This window comes from Anomaloglossus baeobatrachus, chromosome 6 (assembly GCF_048569485.1).
Source record: "Anomaloglossus baeobatrachus isolate aAnoBae1 chromosome 6, aAnoBae1.hap1, whole genome shotgun sequence".
NCBI classification, from domain to species: Eukaryota; Metazoa; Chordata; class Amphibia; order Anura; family Aromobatidae; genus Anomaloglossus; species Anomaloglossus baeobatrachus.
In genome coordinates this window covers 134,959,744-134,974,952 of record NC_134358.1, presented here as the reverse complement: position 1 = coordinate 134,974,952, position 15,209 = coordinate 134,959,744, and the positions used below count along the sequence as shown (strand labels likewise).

General features: G+C 46.5%; 1 protein-coding gene across 1 annotated transcript in view; it reads right to left on the bottom strand.

Moving 5' to 3' along the window:
- The window catches only part of TMEM68 (transmembrane protein 68), a 40,217-nt gene extending 31,639 nt beyond the window's left edge, over window positions 1–8,578 (bottom strand). Inside the window, exons 1-2 of the mRNA XM_075353265.1 lie at window positions 8,475–8,578; window positions 4,468–4,848 (exon numbers count right to left, since the gene is read on the bottom strand). Coding sequence (XP_075209380.1) covers window positions 4,468–4,848; window positions 8,475–8,493 — 400 coding nt within the window. The 5' untranslated portion in view covers window positions 8,494–8,578. The remainder of the gene's footprint in view (window positions 1–4,467; window positions 4,849–8,474) is intronic.
- Between the last annotated feature and the right edge of the window lie 6,631 nt (window positions 8,579–15,209).

Below are 15,209 nucleotides of genomic sequence, written 5' to 3'. Positions count from 1 at the left end.
GCTGTTATGTTTGTGCGTGTGGAAGTCGCGCCGCTGCAGGACCTTTTATTTACTGGTAACTATGCAAGCATGGTTACCAGCGCAACACGTCCCCCGCTCGCACGGGAGCCCACACCAGCATACGGCGGCGGCGTACGCTGATGTGGGCTCCCGTTGGGGAGGGGGGAAAGGGGGGGGGGGGTGAGTACAGTACTCACCTGGGATTCGTGGCTCCGTGACCGTGTCAGTTCGGGCAATGCGGGGGGGGGGGGGCGAGAGCTAACGTCTATTGCGTGAGGGGGGCAGGGCGTGGCGTGGGCGAGTTGCCAATGCCTGCAGGGTGCCGGGGCGAGAGGCCAATCCGTGGGGGGGGGCGGGGCCATGGCGAACCCAGCGGCCAATCAGCTTTGTGTCACCGTAAGGACATGTCACGGTGACACTGTCACCGTGACACAATTTTGAAGCATGACAGACAGACAGACAGACAGAATAAGGCAATTATATATATAGATATGTCAGAAAAAGGTCATGCTGAAATTCCATATACCTAAACAGAAGTAAAGTCTAGGGTTAAGGTCCATTTACACTGAATTCCTAGAAACACTCGTTTCACAATAATTGCGCCATCATTGGGTTAAAATGATCTTTTGTACTGCATAAGAGAATGGTTTTCAGCAGCGCCCCATCCTGGGTACACAGGGCCTGCGCTGCAGAGAACAATGGCAGCCTATGTGTACTGAATGATCTATTACAGAGCTGGGACGACTTGTGTATACAGGTTATTAAATCATCACCGAGGAGTAACCATGATGGCAGTCATTAAAGGGAATCTGTCAGCAAGTTTTCACTATGTAATCCAAAAGCAGCATGATGTAGGGGCTTAGACCCTGATTCCTGTAATGTGTCACTTACTGGGCTGTGTGTTGTGTCAATAAAATCAGTGTTTTTTTCTTTTAGTCAGCAGGAGATTCTCACTACAGAACTAGGTGTCTCGTGCCTCCTGGTCAACTGCTCTGTGTAACTCCCATCACCACTGTGCATAGGCAGAAAGCTGCTAATCAGTGTACACAGAAAGATGACAACCAGTGGTGTGGGTGGGATTATAAAGGGCTCAGCATTCAGAGAACTGATAGAACATTGATTGTATGAAAATGCCATCAAGCAGCCCAGTAAGTGATAGATCGCTAGAATCAGGATCCTAGCCCCTATATCATGCTGCTGTCAGATTACATAGCAAAAACCTGGTGATAGATTCCCTTTGAGTGCCGCATTGGATAGAATAAACAGATCTTTAGTATCCAGCAATTTTTTACTTTTGGACATTATGAAATAATACAAAAGTATAAACTACAGTGGAACCTCGCTTAACGAGTAACCCACTTAACGAGAATTTCGCTTAACAAGCAAAGCTTTCTGTAAATTTGTAACTCGATTTACGAGAAAGCTTTGCTGTACAAGCGAAATCCTCACCGCACACACTTCCGGTTCTATACATCCACCGCGCACTGACCCGCATTGCAGTCCACACAAACACACACATGTACACACAAACACACATGCATTCACGCACGCACATACAGTATTATGCTCACCTTACCTTCCGTTCCACCGCCGGCCTCATGGTTCTTGTAGTTCCCGGGTACATCACGATGTCCTAGCGGCGAACTACATGACCCAGGAAGCCCGCGATGGAACGGAAGGTAAGGTGAGCGTATAATATAATATGTGTACCTTCCGTTTCATCGCCGGCCTCCTGGGTCCTGTAGTTCGCCGCTCTGCTCCACTCCCGGATGTGTATCTGCATCCATAGCGACAAAGCAGGAACTTCCTGTCAGACGCTACTCAAAAGGCAGCGCGCTGGCCAATCAGAGGCAAGCGGCTCTTCCTTTGAAGTCAGCGCTCTGGCCGTGGAAGTTCCTCCCTTGTCGTTATGGTAACCCGATACACAGCCCGTACCGGAGAACAGCAAGTCCCAGGAGACCGGCGATGGAACGGAAGGTAAGGTGAGCATATAATATGTGCGTGTGCGTGCTTGTGTGTGTTTGTGCATGTGTGGAATGACAGAATAGGGGACCAGGATGGGACATTTAACAAGTTGTGGAACGAATTGTCAGCATTGCAATGATTTCCTATGGGAAATCTTGCTTTGCTGAATGAGTAACTTGGTTAACAAGCACAGTCCCAGAACGGATTGTTCTCGTTAACCAAGGTTCCACTGTATATGAAGTTGGTCTTACCTAGTGCTCTTTAAAGCTAAGTTCACACACTGCATCTATTCATAACCAAAAAGATGCAGCATTATTGGCCCCCAAAAAAATGCACCTGCGGCAAAAATGCATAAAAACGCATGCTTTTTTTACGTGTTTTTGCTGTATTTTTACCACATTTTGCCTAATGCGTTTTTCAAGTCAAATAAATCTATTGACTGGAAGGGCTAAAAAATGCTGGAAAAACGCAAAAATAATTGACATGCTGCAGCTTCAAAAATTCAGCCAAGATACAGCCAACAAAAGATGCCCAGTGTGGACAGAAAAATAGAAATCTCATAGACTTTGCTGGGGGAAGGAAATGCATGCATTTTGGTGCATCTTTGTGACCTCAAAAATGCACCAAAAACGCAGTAAAAGATGCCCTGTGTGAACCTAGCCTAAAAGGGGTTTTCCAATTGATGGGCTTTCCTTAGAATAGATGATTTATACTGAATCGTTGTCAGACTCTCAGTGCCCCCATCATAGCTGTTTATAGGGGTCATTAGCGCTCCTAAAGCATCAAATCCCCCTTATATACAGCTCTGAACTTCTAGGAGATGCTGTACCAGGTAATACAGCTTCTTTGTATTCAAGGAAAAGGGGCTTCAGTGAAATGCCAATTTTAGCTCTATAAAACGATGGCGTCGGACTGTACAGAGCAGTACATAATGATGTACATGTGGCACTCGCTGGAGCTGGTGACCAGCTAATGGTGGGAGAGTTGAATAAGACCCTTAAAAATTACCATTGATAACCTGTCCTAAATATTGTGTATGAGAGAAGTCCAAGCCAGTTAATGGTCTAATAGGCTCTTTGGTATACAAGGGTCTGCTGATAAGTCTTTGGCTTTACCTAGAAAGAAATAAGATGGGATGATGAAACTTTACTTTTAGTCCACATACTCTCCACTGATGTCAACACACTTCTTACATCGGTATTCCAAGTTCTGTAAGCCTAGCAAAAAGAAGGATTTTGGTTGTGCCTCAAACCAGGCATCCGTAGCAGACATGGCATCAAAATGGTGTGAAATTTGGTACCCTTGAGGTGTTTCTTCAGGTTTGGAAACAGATGATAGTCGGAGGAAGCTAGATCTGGTGAATAAGGTGGGTGGTCAACTAGTTGGAAGCCCATCTCTGCCAGTTTTGCCGTGGTCGCTTGTGCAGTGTGAGCGGAGGCGTTGTCTTGCAGGAACAAGATTCCTTTGGACAGCTTGCCGTGCCTTTTGGCCTTCAAAGCCGCCTTCAATTGGTCCAAAAGTTCAAGGTAATACTTTGTATTGATGGTGGAACCCTTTCAAAGGTAGTCTACTAGCAGCACACCCTCCTTATCCCAGAACACAGATGCCATCTCCTTAGTGGCTGATTTTTGCACCCTGAACTTCTTTGGATTAGGAGAACCACTGTGCCTCCACTCTTAACTACTCCTTGTTTTCAGGGTCATACAGATAAATCCAGGTCTCATCCATAGTGACCAGTCGATCCAGGAAGTTCTTATCAGTTCAGAAATGCTGACAAATGGACTGGGAGGTTTTCACTCGCATGTTTCTCTGATCTGTTGTTAAACATTTGGGGACCCACTTTGCAGATAACTTCCTCATGTACAAATCTTCATGGATAATGACACAAACACATTCACGGGAAATCCCCATGATGTCTGCTATTGCTTTAGCTGAAATCCGTCGATTCTCCAGTATAAGGTTGTGCACAGCATTGACGATCTCCGGAACAGCAACCACTCTCGGTTGTCCAGGACGTTCCTCATCATTGGTGCTGAAGTGGTCCGTTTTAAATTTGACAACCCAGTTCTTAACTGTGGAATATGAAGGGCAATGATCCCCCAATGTCTGCGACATATCACCATGAATATCCTTTGCAGACTTTCCTTGCAGAAACAAGAATTTTATCACTCCTCTGCTCTCAGTTTCTGTGAATATCTCATTAGACTCAGACATTTTGTTTTCCCGCGTGCGTAGAACACTGTTGCCATAAGCAACAAACACGAAAACATATATTAGACATATAAGGCTTTCATGTGATGTAACATTTGTTACCATAAAAACAAAAAAAAATATCACAAAGCCAAAGACTTATCAGCAGCCCCTCGTATAATGATGATGTCCTGAAGTGTAGGTCTTCCCCCAGAACACCATAAATGACAGCATTTCCCCCACACATTACAGTATATCCAGATTTAACATCTACTATTGTTGTTATTACTGCTAACAAGCATTCATTTTTACCATGCCATATTGCAGCATGCCCATCCCAAAGTGTTGCCAATGTTTTCCGAGCGCCATCCCATATACTGTTGGAATATGCTTCTTTCAGTTCATTTTTGCGCTTGTATACGTGGAGGAAAAGGATGGACAGGTAGAGAAAAATGACAATAATGAAGGGCAGAATGAATACTATTATTAGTGGTGTGAAGACCCACATGAGGTAGTCTAGGTAATTTAGATAATCCTCCAAATTGTCCAACTCTAGCCAGTCCAGAAGGACCTCCATGAGGCAGGATAGATAGGTGATCGATGGGCCCATGTCACATGTCCCATTCTGAGCTGGCATCTTCATTGCTGCCCCGGGGGCCCAGACAGTAATCTCACAGGCGTCTGTTCTCCCTCCTAAAACAAAACACAGTAACACATTCAGCCAAGACATGCCATCATCATTTCTCTACAAACTTTACTGCAATGTTGTCAATTCTCTCCCATCAGGACGTTAGTAATTAAAGTGGCAGAAACTGGAGGATAGTGATGACAATCAAGAAATAAAAAAGAAAAGAAAAGAGTTCCTGTAGGAAGGACCCCCTTCTGATCACTGCAGCCAATTTATGGATGTCGTCATTAGATGAAGGACAGCACTCATCACTGAGGAATTTCCCAGACACTTTCCCGCATCTGACACATTGCAATATACAGTAATTAGATTGAAATATTCCAATTTTTACATACAAGCATATTTAGTGATGAGCAAAGCTCGTTATTCTAATTGAGTAATAAGTATAATGGAAGTCTATGGGGAATTTGAGTATTTTTCTGGCAGACTCCCCCTAGAGGGCTGGGGAGGACGGAAAAATGCATGGCGCAGATGCCTGGACACATTTCTGACTCCCAAGTCACTGCTCGGAAGTAAAGAATTAAAAGTGTAGGGTCCCCCCTATTTTTTGCTAACCAGCCATGGTAAAGCCTGCTTTACACGTTGCAATTTCGCATACGATATCGTATGCGATGTGACCCGCCCCCATCGTATGTGTGGCACGTTCAATTTGTTGAACGTGCAGCACAAACGATTATGTCCCGTCACACGTACTTACCCGTCCATACGACCTCGATGTGGGTGGCGAACGTCCACTTCCTGGAGTGGGAGGGACGTTCGGCGTCACATCGACGTCACGCGGCAGCCGGCCAATAGAATCAGAGGGGCGAAGCTGAGCGGGACGTAAACATCCTGCCCACCTCCTTCCTTCCGCAATGCTGGCTAGGAGCCGCAGGACGCAGGTAAGATCTGTTCATCGTTCCCGGGGTGTCACACACTGCAATGTGTGATACCCCGAGTACGATGAACAACCTGACGTGCAATTCTAGAGAAAGGTACGATGTGTATGCAATGAACGTTTTACCGTTCAATCGCAATCGCACGTACCTGTCACACACTACAATGTACCTTACGATGCCGGATGTGCGTCACTTACGACGTGACCCCGCCGACACATTGTAAGATACATTGCAGCGTGTAAAGCAGGCATAAGGCAGACAGCTGGGGGCTGGTATTATCAGGCTGGGCAAGGCCATGGAAATTGGACCCTTCCCGGCCTAAAAATACCATCCCACAGCCACCCCAGAAGTGGTGAATTCCATAAGATGTGCTAATTCTGGCGCTTCTCCGGCTCTTCCCGATTACTCTGGTGCATTAGAAAGTGGGGTAATATTTTTGGGGGTTAATATCAGCTGTGAATTGTCAGCCGACATCCAGCCCAGAGGTTAGTAATGGAGAGGCATCTTTCAGACACTCCCATTACTAACCCAACAAGTTTTAACAAAAAAAAAAAACAAAAACACACCCTCGGTTTCTGCCCACTCCACTTTACAAAGCACCATCCTGAGACTCCTGTAGTGTCTCACTTCACATACTACTATGCATTGTACTGAGACTATCCTGCAGTCAGTAATGTTGCATATGCCAACATTGGCATCACAGGTTCAGTGTGCTGTAGGGAAGCAGGGAGACATTTCATCTAATAATATAATCAGCCCACTGGACGCCAAGCCCCATCCCGTCTGAATAAAGTCACAAGGTGATAAGATTCCTTGTTCCGTGTGGAGCCTGCAGTGCGCGCTCCCTTGTACCCAGAGCACACTCCTAGTTATACTAAACTTGCGGAGGATCCCAGGCCATATACTCATGACATCACCAATTACACCATCCTACAGAGCTGCTAGCTCAGCTGTACAAAGGACAGATAGGACATCTCTGCTCTCTGTGCTTCGGCTAGACGGTAGCAAGAAGTGAGGACCTGGAGGGCACACCATCACCTGCTCAGGAACACAGCAGAATATTAACAGCAAATAAGTTATGAAGTTTCTTAATTTCTGATAGGTTTTGTGATGCTTAAATAATTTGATTGTCTAGAAAACACCTTTAGGCCCTGTGCGCACACTGCGTTTTTTGCAGTGGTTTTTGCTGCAGAAAAGGTATGGTTTTTGTTCATAACCTTTCTGCAGTCCTTCCCCAGTAAAATATATGGCAAAACCAAAATGCTTTTTCCTATAGGTTTCCCTGCAGAATTTCAGCAGCAAAAAAGAAGTAGCATGTGACTTCTTTTCTGCAGGTACCTGCGTTTTTGCCATAGATAATGGTAACAAACCGCAGGGATCAACCCGCGGCAAAACCGCATGCGGATTCCGGGTGCGTTTTTAAGGCAGTTTTTGCAGCGGGTGTGGAATTCTGCCAGAGGGTGTGGATTTTTCTTAGGAAAAGCAAATTTCCCAGTGCGCGCAGACCCTTAAGTGTGAAACCCTAAGATCACCGAGGCATAGAATGCCTCATGCTTCAGAAAAATTAGTGATGGCCGTAATTTCTAGAGGAAACAAGGTGTCCCATTAGTAGTTGGTTTAAAAGAGAGAGACAGAGAAAAAGGTCTGAAACAGAGAGATATATGGGGTAGGGGGGACAACACATTTTAAAATGACTGATTGCTCTCAGTGAGAGAAACAAAATTAAAATTTTGTAGTTGTGATACCTTTTAATGGCTAACTAAAATAAAAATAAAATATGATGTTATAAAGCAAGCTTTCGAGACATCTCAGGTCTCTTCCTCATAAACATAAACCACATGAAAGTTGTCATATTAAAAGGCAACTTCAGATCACAGAGCCTTCGCAGGGTCTGGGAATACAAATTCATCACAATGTTTAACTCTGTAGACAAACGACTCGACCTCTCAGGAGGATTTATGACTCATTACAAAATCTGAGAGGTCAGCTCCAGAGACTGAGGGCACAGGCCTCTGATCTTACATGGATATTGGGACAATAAAACTCACACCATTAATCAAAGCTAATTAAGGATTCACTTTCCAAGCTCAGTGTTTCTTTAAATGTCCTTTTACTATGCATCGCTCTGCCCTGTTTTGTGTCTATATTTGTGTTTCTTCAGATATTTTGTCATACCATGCCTGAGGAAGAGACCTGAGATGTCTCGATAGCTTGCTTTGTAACATCATAATTTTTTTATTTTAGTTAGCCATTAAAGGGTATCACAACTACAAAATTTTAATTTTGTTTCTCTCACTGAGAGCAATCAATCATTTTTCAACTGGCTAACACTGTACCAAAACCTTTTTCTTTTAACACATTTTAAGTAACATCTAGGCAGTAGCTCTTTATACTTTTGCCGCCCCTTACTCCAGCGTGCTATAAATTAAAGATAGACAAATAAAAGTCTTTGAAAAATTCACCCTCCCCCAATCTTCTGCTGGGGTCCTCCAAATTGTAGAATATAGCTGATGTAACATTTTAGTTATTTTGTACCACTTCTGAAATAATGCAGCAACTAGGTACAAGAATGGCAGACAAATAAGTGAATGTCACAATGACGTGTGCCGGTCACATTTGCTAGACCAGTTATCGGATACTTTTCTATGGGACAGCCACACGTTATGGGAATAGTCTAGGTCTTATACCCTGGGGAGGGGTGTTCTTAGCTGTGCCCACGTACACCAGAGTAGTGCGTGCACCGACATACTCACCAAATGAACCATGCGCCATTCATCTGTGCACCTCACTGCAGAACATGGAGAATATTCAGCGAGTATTTGCATACATTGCAGATAAGGGATATTTCAGGACGGAATCGACATCATAAGCCAGGAAATGGCATCTCCAACCTTAATGAGACACATATAGAAGAGGTTAAATAAAATTTGGTGACTGAGGACCACACTGCTATTAGTACAATAGTATTCAATGTATCATTAACAAATCAGGGAGGATTAGTCAGGGGAGAATAAATCTCTACAACATTAGTATTTTATGAAGCCATTATAAAGGGAGTTGTCCAATAGTAAACAACCCCTTTACGTGATCAATTCCTTACCTCTATTATACTGACTTACAGTGCCTTGCAAAAATATTCACCACCTTGTCATTTTTCATATTTTGCTACCTCACAACCTGGAATTTCACAGGCTTTTTTTTTATTTATTTTTTTTTTGAGCATTTGCATCAGTTTATGTAATGAACATGCCTACAACTGGTAACATTTGGCTTTCTTTTTATTGTGAAGCAAAAAGCAAATAGGACAAAGTAACTGAAAACGTCAGCGTGCATATTTATTCACCCCTTCCTAAAGTCTGTACTGTGTAGACAGAGCCTCCTTGTGTGGCAATTACGCCGCTTTGCGTAAGTCTCTATGAGAGCTTTCCACTGGGATTTTTGCCCACTCCTCAAGAGAAAACTGCTCCACCTCCTTCAAGTTAGACGGTTTCCTCAGGTGAACAGCAATCTTCAAGTCTGACTACAGATTATCTATTGGATTAAGGTCTGGGCTTTTACTAGGCCACGCCAATACTTTTACACGTTTCCCCTTAAACAAATAGAGTGTTGCTGTCCTTCAGCAGTATACTTTGGATCATTGTCCGGCTGGAAGGTGAACCTCCATCCACGTATCAATCAATGACAGACTGAAACAGGTTTTGGTTAAGAATATTTCTATATTCCGCACCATACATATTTCCCTTAACTCGGACCATTTTCCCTATAGATGCTGCAGAAAGACATCCCCCCAGCATGATGCTGCTACCACCATGTTTCACTGTGGGAATGGTGTTCTTGGAGTGATGAGCTGTGTTACTTTGGTACCAGACATAGCGTTTACCTTGGTGGCCAAAAGGTTAAATTTTGATCTCATCTGACCACAGCACCTTCTGCCATATCTATGAAGAGTCTCCCATATGTCTTCTGGCAAAATCAAAATGAACCTTCCAATTTTTTTTTCGCCGTAAGTAAAGGCTTTTTTTCTGGCCACTTTTCCATAAAGGCCAGCTCTATGGAGTGTACGGCTTATTGTGGTCATATGGACATATACTCCAGTCTCTGCTTGGAAACTGCAGCTCCTTCAGGGTTACCTTTGTTCTCTGTGGTGTAGATCTGATTAATGCCCTCCATGCCTGGGGGAAGAGTTTTGATGGGCGGCCCTCTCTGGCAGATACAAAGTAACGAAAATCCAGCTGATTACAGGCAGATGAATTAAAAACTTTCCTTTATTTTCATCGCTTTAAAAATGGATAGACAGCATCCACAAGGCCCAGTTCATCCAACGCGTTTCGACATAATGCAGTGTCGTATGTTCTTATTCATGGATATAAAAGAAAATTTTTTCTTTTTCATTCACTGCCCGACCCTGCAGCCGCCGCTCGACCTATCCCGGCAGCAGCCGCCTGGCCCCACTGCAGCTGGAATTGTCCTACTCCAGCACCCCCATGCATCCTGTGACCTCTCCTCCACCACTGCTGTCGTCACTCCTAAAGTAAGGCACCACCGGAGTATAAAATGAACCCCATTTTTTTAACCTTTTGTATCTCTATATTTGGGGTGCATCTTATAAAACGAAAAATACGGTAATAGCTTGCAACAAAAAATTGTAGGGGCTTCATAGCAAAAGGGCTGAATTCATATGCCCATGGCAATTTTTATTTATTTTATCCCATAAATTTTAATTTTGCCTATATTTTGCTCACTTCATATTCTGAATATTGACTATTTAGGGACGATACATCACTCACAAATCAGATTACAAAAATATTTAAGCACAGGTTGTAATTCAAATAAGTACAAAGCCAATGAAGGGGAGGGGTGTTGAATACTTATGCAAGCCACTGTAAATCATCACAACTAATCTATATATATATATATATATATATATATATATATATATATATATATATATATATATATATATATATATATAGATGTTGTTGTCTGTAGTTACCAAGTGTTTGTGTAGGGCGCTGTACATGTTCTGGGTGTTGTCTGGGTGTGGCGGGGGGTGAGAGCGTTGTTGTATGTGTGTTGCGTTGTTTGTGTTGCGTTGTTTGTGGAGCGCTGTGTGTCTGTAGCGTTGTGTGTGTGTGTGTTGCGCGGTTTGTGTGGGTGTGGTGTGTTTTGGGGGGAGGTATGTTTTGTGCAATGTGTGTGTGTTGCGTGGTATGTGCGTATATTTATGTATGCCGCGGTGTTTGTGTGTTGGGTGTTGTGTGTGTGCAGCGTTGTCTGTGTGTGGGGGGGTCTGTGTAGGGCGGTGTTTGTGGTTCCCAGTGTGTGTGTGGTGTGTTGTGTGTGTGTTGGGGGAAGGTGTGCACCTCCCATCGTGCTCCATCCCCCATGCTGCGCTACCCCCATCGTGCTCCATCCGCCATGCTGCGCACTCCCAAACGTGCTCCATCCGCCATGCTGCGCACTCCCAAACGTGCTCCATCCGCCATGCTGCGCACTCCCAAACGTGCTCCATCCGCCATGCTGCGCACTCCCAAACGTGCTCCATCCCCAATCGTGCTCCATCTCCCATGCTGCACCAGCATCAGCCTCTCTCCTCCCAGCATCAGCCTCTCTCCTCCCAGCATCAGCCTCTCTCCTCCCAGCATCAGCCTCTCTCCTCCCAGCATCAGCCTCTCTGTCCCCAGCATCAGCCTCTCTGTCCCCAGCATCAGCCTCTCTCCTCCCAGCCTCAGCCTCCCCCAGCATCAGCCTCTCTTCTCTCAGCCTCCCCCCTCCCAGCCTCCCCCAGCATCAGCCTCCCCCTCCCAGTCTCCCCCAGCATCAGCCTCTCGCCTGCCCCAGCATCAGCCTCTCTCCTCTCAGCCTCCCCCAGCATCAGCCTCTCTCCTCCCAGCCTCCTCCAGCATCAGCCTCTCTCCTCCCAGCCTCCCCCAGCATCAGCCTCTCTCTTCCCAGCCTCCCCCAGCATCAGCCTCTCTCCTCCCAGCCTCCCCCAGCATCAGCCTCTCTCCTCCCAGCCTCCCCCAGCATCAGCCTCCCCCTCCCAGCCTTCCCCAGGATCAGCCTCTCTACTCCCAGCCTCCCTCCTCCCAGCCTCCCCCAGCATCAGCCTCCCCCTCCCAGCCTCCCCCAGCATCAGCCTCTCTCCTCCCAGCCTCCCCCAGCATCAGCCTCTCTCCTCTCAGCCTCCCCCAGCATCAGCCTACACCCTCCCAGCCTCCCCCAGCATCAGCCTACACCCTCCCAGCCTCCCCCAGCATCAGCCTCCCCCAGCATCAGCCTACACCCTCCCAGCCTCCCCCAGCATCAGCCTCCCCCTCCCAGCCTTCCCCAGATCAGCCTCTCTCCTCCCAGCCTCCCCCAGCACGCCGTGCTCCTCTGCCGACACTCACACATCCGATCGCATACACTCACACTGACGATACCGCACATACGCGCTCACACTCACAACATCCGGAGATACCACATGCTTCTGGCCATGTGATCCTCCGGCAGGTCCTGGAAGGTCACACCACAGTATCGCCGCCGAGAAGCAAGCGATATCCCAGGATGTTGTGAGTGTGTGGATGCGATGTGATGTGTGTGTGAGAGTGAGTGTGATCTGATGTGTGTGTCTATGTGTGTGCGTGTGTATGTTCCGCCGCTGCAGGACCTTGATGCGCTGGTAAATATGCTACCATGGTTACCAGCGCATCCCGTCCCCCGCTCGCACGGGAGCCCACACCAGCATACGGCGGCAACCCCAGCAATGCGAGGGTATGTGTCGGCTGGGTTGGCGGCGTACGCTGATGTGGGCTCCCGGGGGTACAGCACTCACCTGGGAGTCGTGGCTCGGTGTCGGTTCGGGGAATGTGGGGCGTGGCCGAGTTGCGAATGCGTGCAGGGTGCCGGGGCGAGAGGCCAATCCGTGTGGGGGGCGGAGCCTGGGCGAGCGGCCGGCCAATCCGTGTGCGGGCGGAGCCTGGGCGAGCGGCCAATCCGTGCGGGGGGGCGGGGCCATGGCGAGCCCAGCGGCCAATCAGCTTTGTGTCACCGTAAGGACACAATTTTGAAGCAAGACAGACAGAATAAGGCAATTATATACAGTTAGGTCCAGAAATATTTGGACAGTGACACAATTTTCGCGAGTTGGGCTCTGCATGCCACCACATTGGATTTGAAATGAAACCTCTACAACAGAATTCAAGTGCAGATTGTAACGTTTAATTTGAAGGTTTGAACAAAAATATCTGATAGAAATCGTAGGAATTGTACACATTTCTTTACAAACACTCCACATTTTAGGAGGTCAAAAGTAATTGGACAAATAAACCAAACAAAATATTTTTATTTTCAATATTTTGTTGCGAATCCTTTGGAGGCAATCACTGCCTTAAGGCCTTGTGCGCACTGGGAAATGGAATTTTCTTGAGAAAATTCCGCATGCTCTAAAAGATTACCGCACCCGCGGTAAAAAAACGCGGGAAACCGCACCCGAAAACCGCATGCGGTTTGCCGTGGTTTTACGGCGGTATTATTCGCGGTATTGCCGCGGTTTTGCCGCGTGCGGGTTGGGATGTGCTTTATTGCATTCAATGCAATAAAGCACATTGGAAAAAAAAAAAAAAAAGTCATTTTTTTCTGAGATAGTAGATAGACAGAAGAATAGATAGAGAGAGGGATAGATAGATAGATAGATGACAGATCGCTGCATTTCCCACGGTCGGCAGTGAGTTCACATTACCGGCCGTGGGAAATGACCGGTAATTACCTCTGCTGTCTGCTGCTTTCATTCAGCGCTGTGTCTGTGACAGTCGCGGCTGGATGGAAGCAGCGCAGGACCTGTGGATTACGCCGGAGCGGTGGATTACGCCGGAGCTTTGGTGCGGGAGGGGTTAATAAAATGGTGAACGAGGCTTGTTTGTTTTATTTAAAATAAAGGATTTTTCGGTGTGTGTGTTTCTTCCACTTTACTTACGGGTTGATCATGTCAGCTGTCACATAGACGCTGCCATGATCAAGCCTGGAGTTAATGGCGGTGGTCCCCCACCATCATTAACCCCTTGTATTACCTTGCTGCCACTGCTACACGGTGGCAAGAAGAGCCGAGGACACGCCGGTAGTGCCGCATAATGCATGCGACAGTCCCGGGGCAGCTGCGGCTGATATTCTCGGCTGCCGGAGGGGGAGTGAGGCGGGGGACATTAACCCTGCCCCTCTCCCTCCCCAGCCTGAGAATACCGGGCCGCCGCTGTGTGCTTACCTCGGCTGGACGGTAAATATACAGCGGAGCCCACGTTCTTTGTTTTCTATATTTCCGTTTTCTTTCTATGTGTGTTCTATGTGTCTGTGATATCTGTGTGTCTGTGATGTGTGTGTTTACTCTGCACGGCTTCCTCTTCCTGTAATGACATCACTTCCCTGCAAAACCGCAGACAAGCGATGTACATTACCGGAGGTAAACCGCGAAATACCGCAGGGAATAACGCAGGAAAACGCAGTGAACCGCACAGAATTTGCTGCCTGCGTTATTCCCTGCGGGATTTCACGATTACATTGGAGTCAATGGAGTGAAATCCCGCAGCGATGTGCGGAAAAGAAGTGACATGCACTTGTTTTTGCTGCGGGATTCCCGCAGCAAAACATGCAGCTGTCAAATTCCGCCCAGTGCGCACAGGATTTTTTTTCTCCATAGGATTTGCTGGTGATTCACTGCAGAGATGTTATGAACATTTTCTGCAGCGAAACATGCAGCAAATCCGCGGAAAATCCACGGCAAAATCCGGTAAGTGCGCACATAGCCTAAGTCGGGAACCCATGGACATCACCAAACGCTGGGTTTCCTCCTTCTTAATGCTTTGCCGGGCCTTTACAGCCGCAGCCTTCTGGTCTTGCTTGTTTGTGGGTCTTTCCGTCTTAAGTCTGGATTTGAGCAAGTGAAATGCATGCTCAATTGGGTTAAGATCTGGTGATTGACTTGGCCATTGCAGAATGTTCCACTTTTTTGCACTCATGAACTCCTGGGTAGCTTTGGCTGTATGCTTGGGGTCATTGTCCATCTGTACTATGAAGCACCGTCCGATCAACTTTGCGGCATTTGGCTGAATCTGGGCTGAAAGTATATCCCGGTACACTTCAGAATTCATCTGGCTACTCTTGTCTGCTGTTATGTCATCAATAAACACAAGTGACCCAGTGCCATTGAAAGCCATGCATGCCCATGCCATCACGTTGCCTCCACCATGTTTTACAGAGGATGTGGTGTGCCTTGGATCATGTGCCGTTCCCTTTCTTCTCCAAACTTTTTTCTTCCCATCATTCTGGTACAGCTTGATCTTTGTCTCATCTGTCCATAGAATACTTTTCCAGAACTGAGCTGGCTTCATGAGGTGTTTTTCAGCAAATTTAACTCTGGCCTGTCTATTTTTGGAATTGATGAATGGTTTGCATCTAGATGTGAACCCTTTGTATTTACTTTCATGGAGTCTTCTCTTTACTGTTGACTTAGA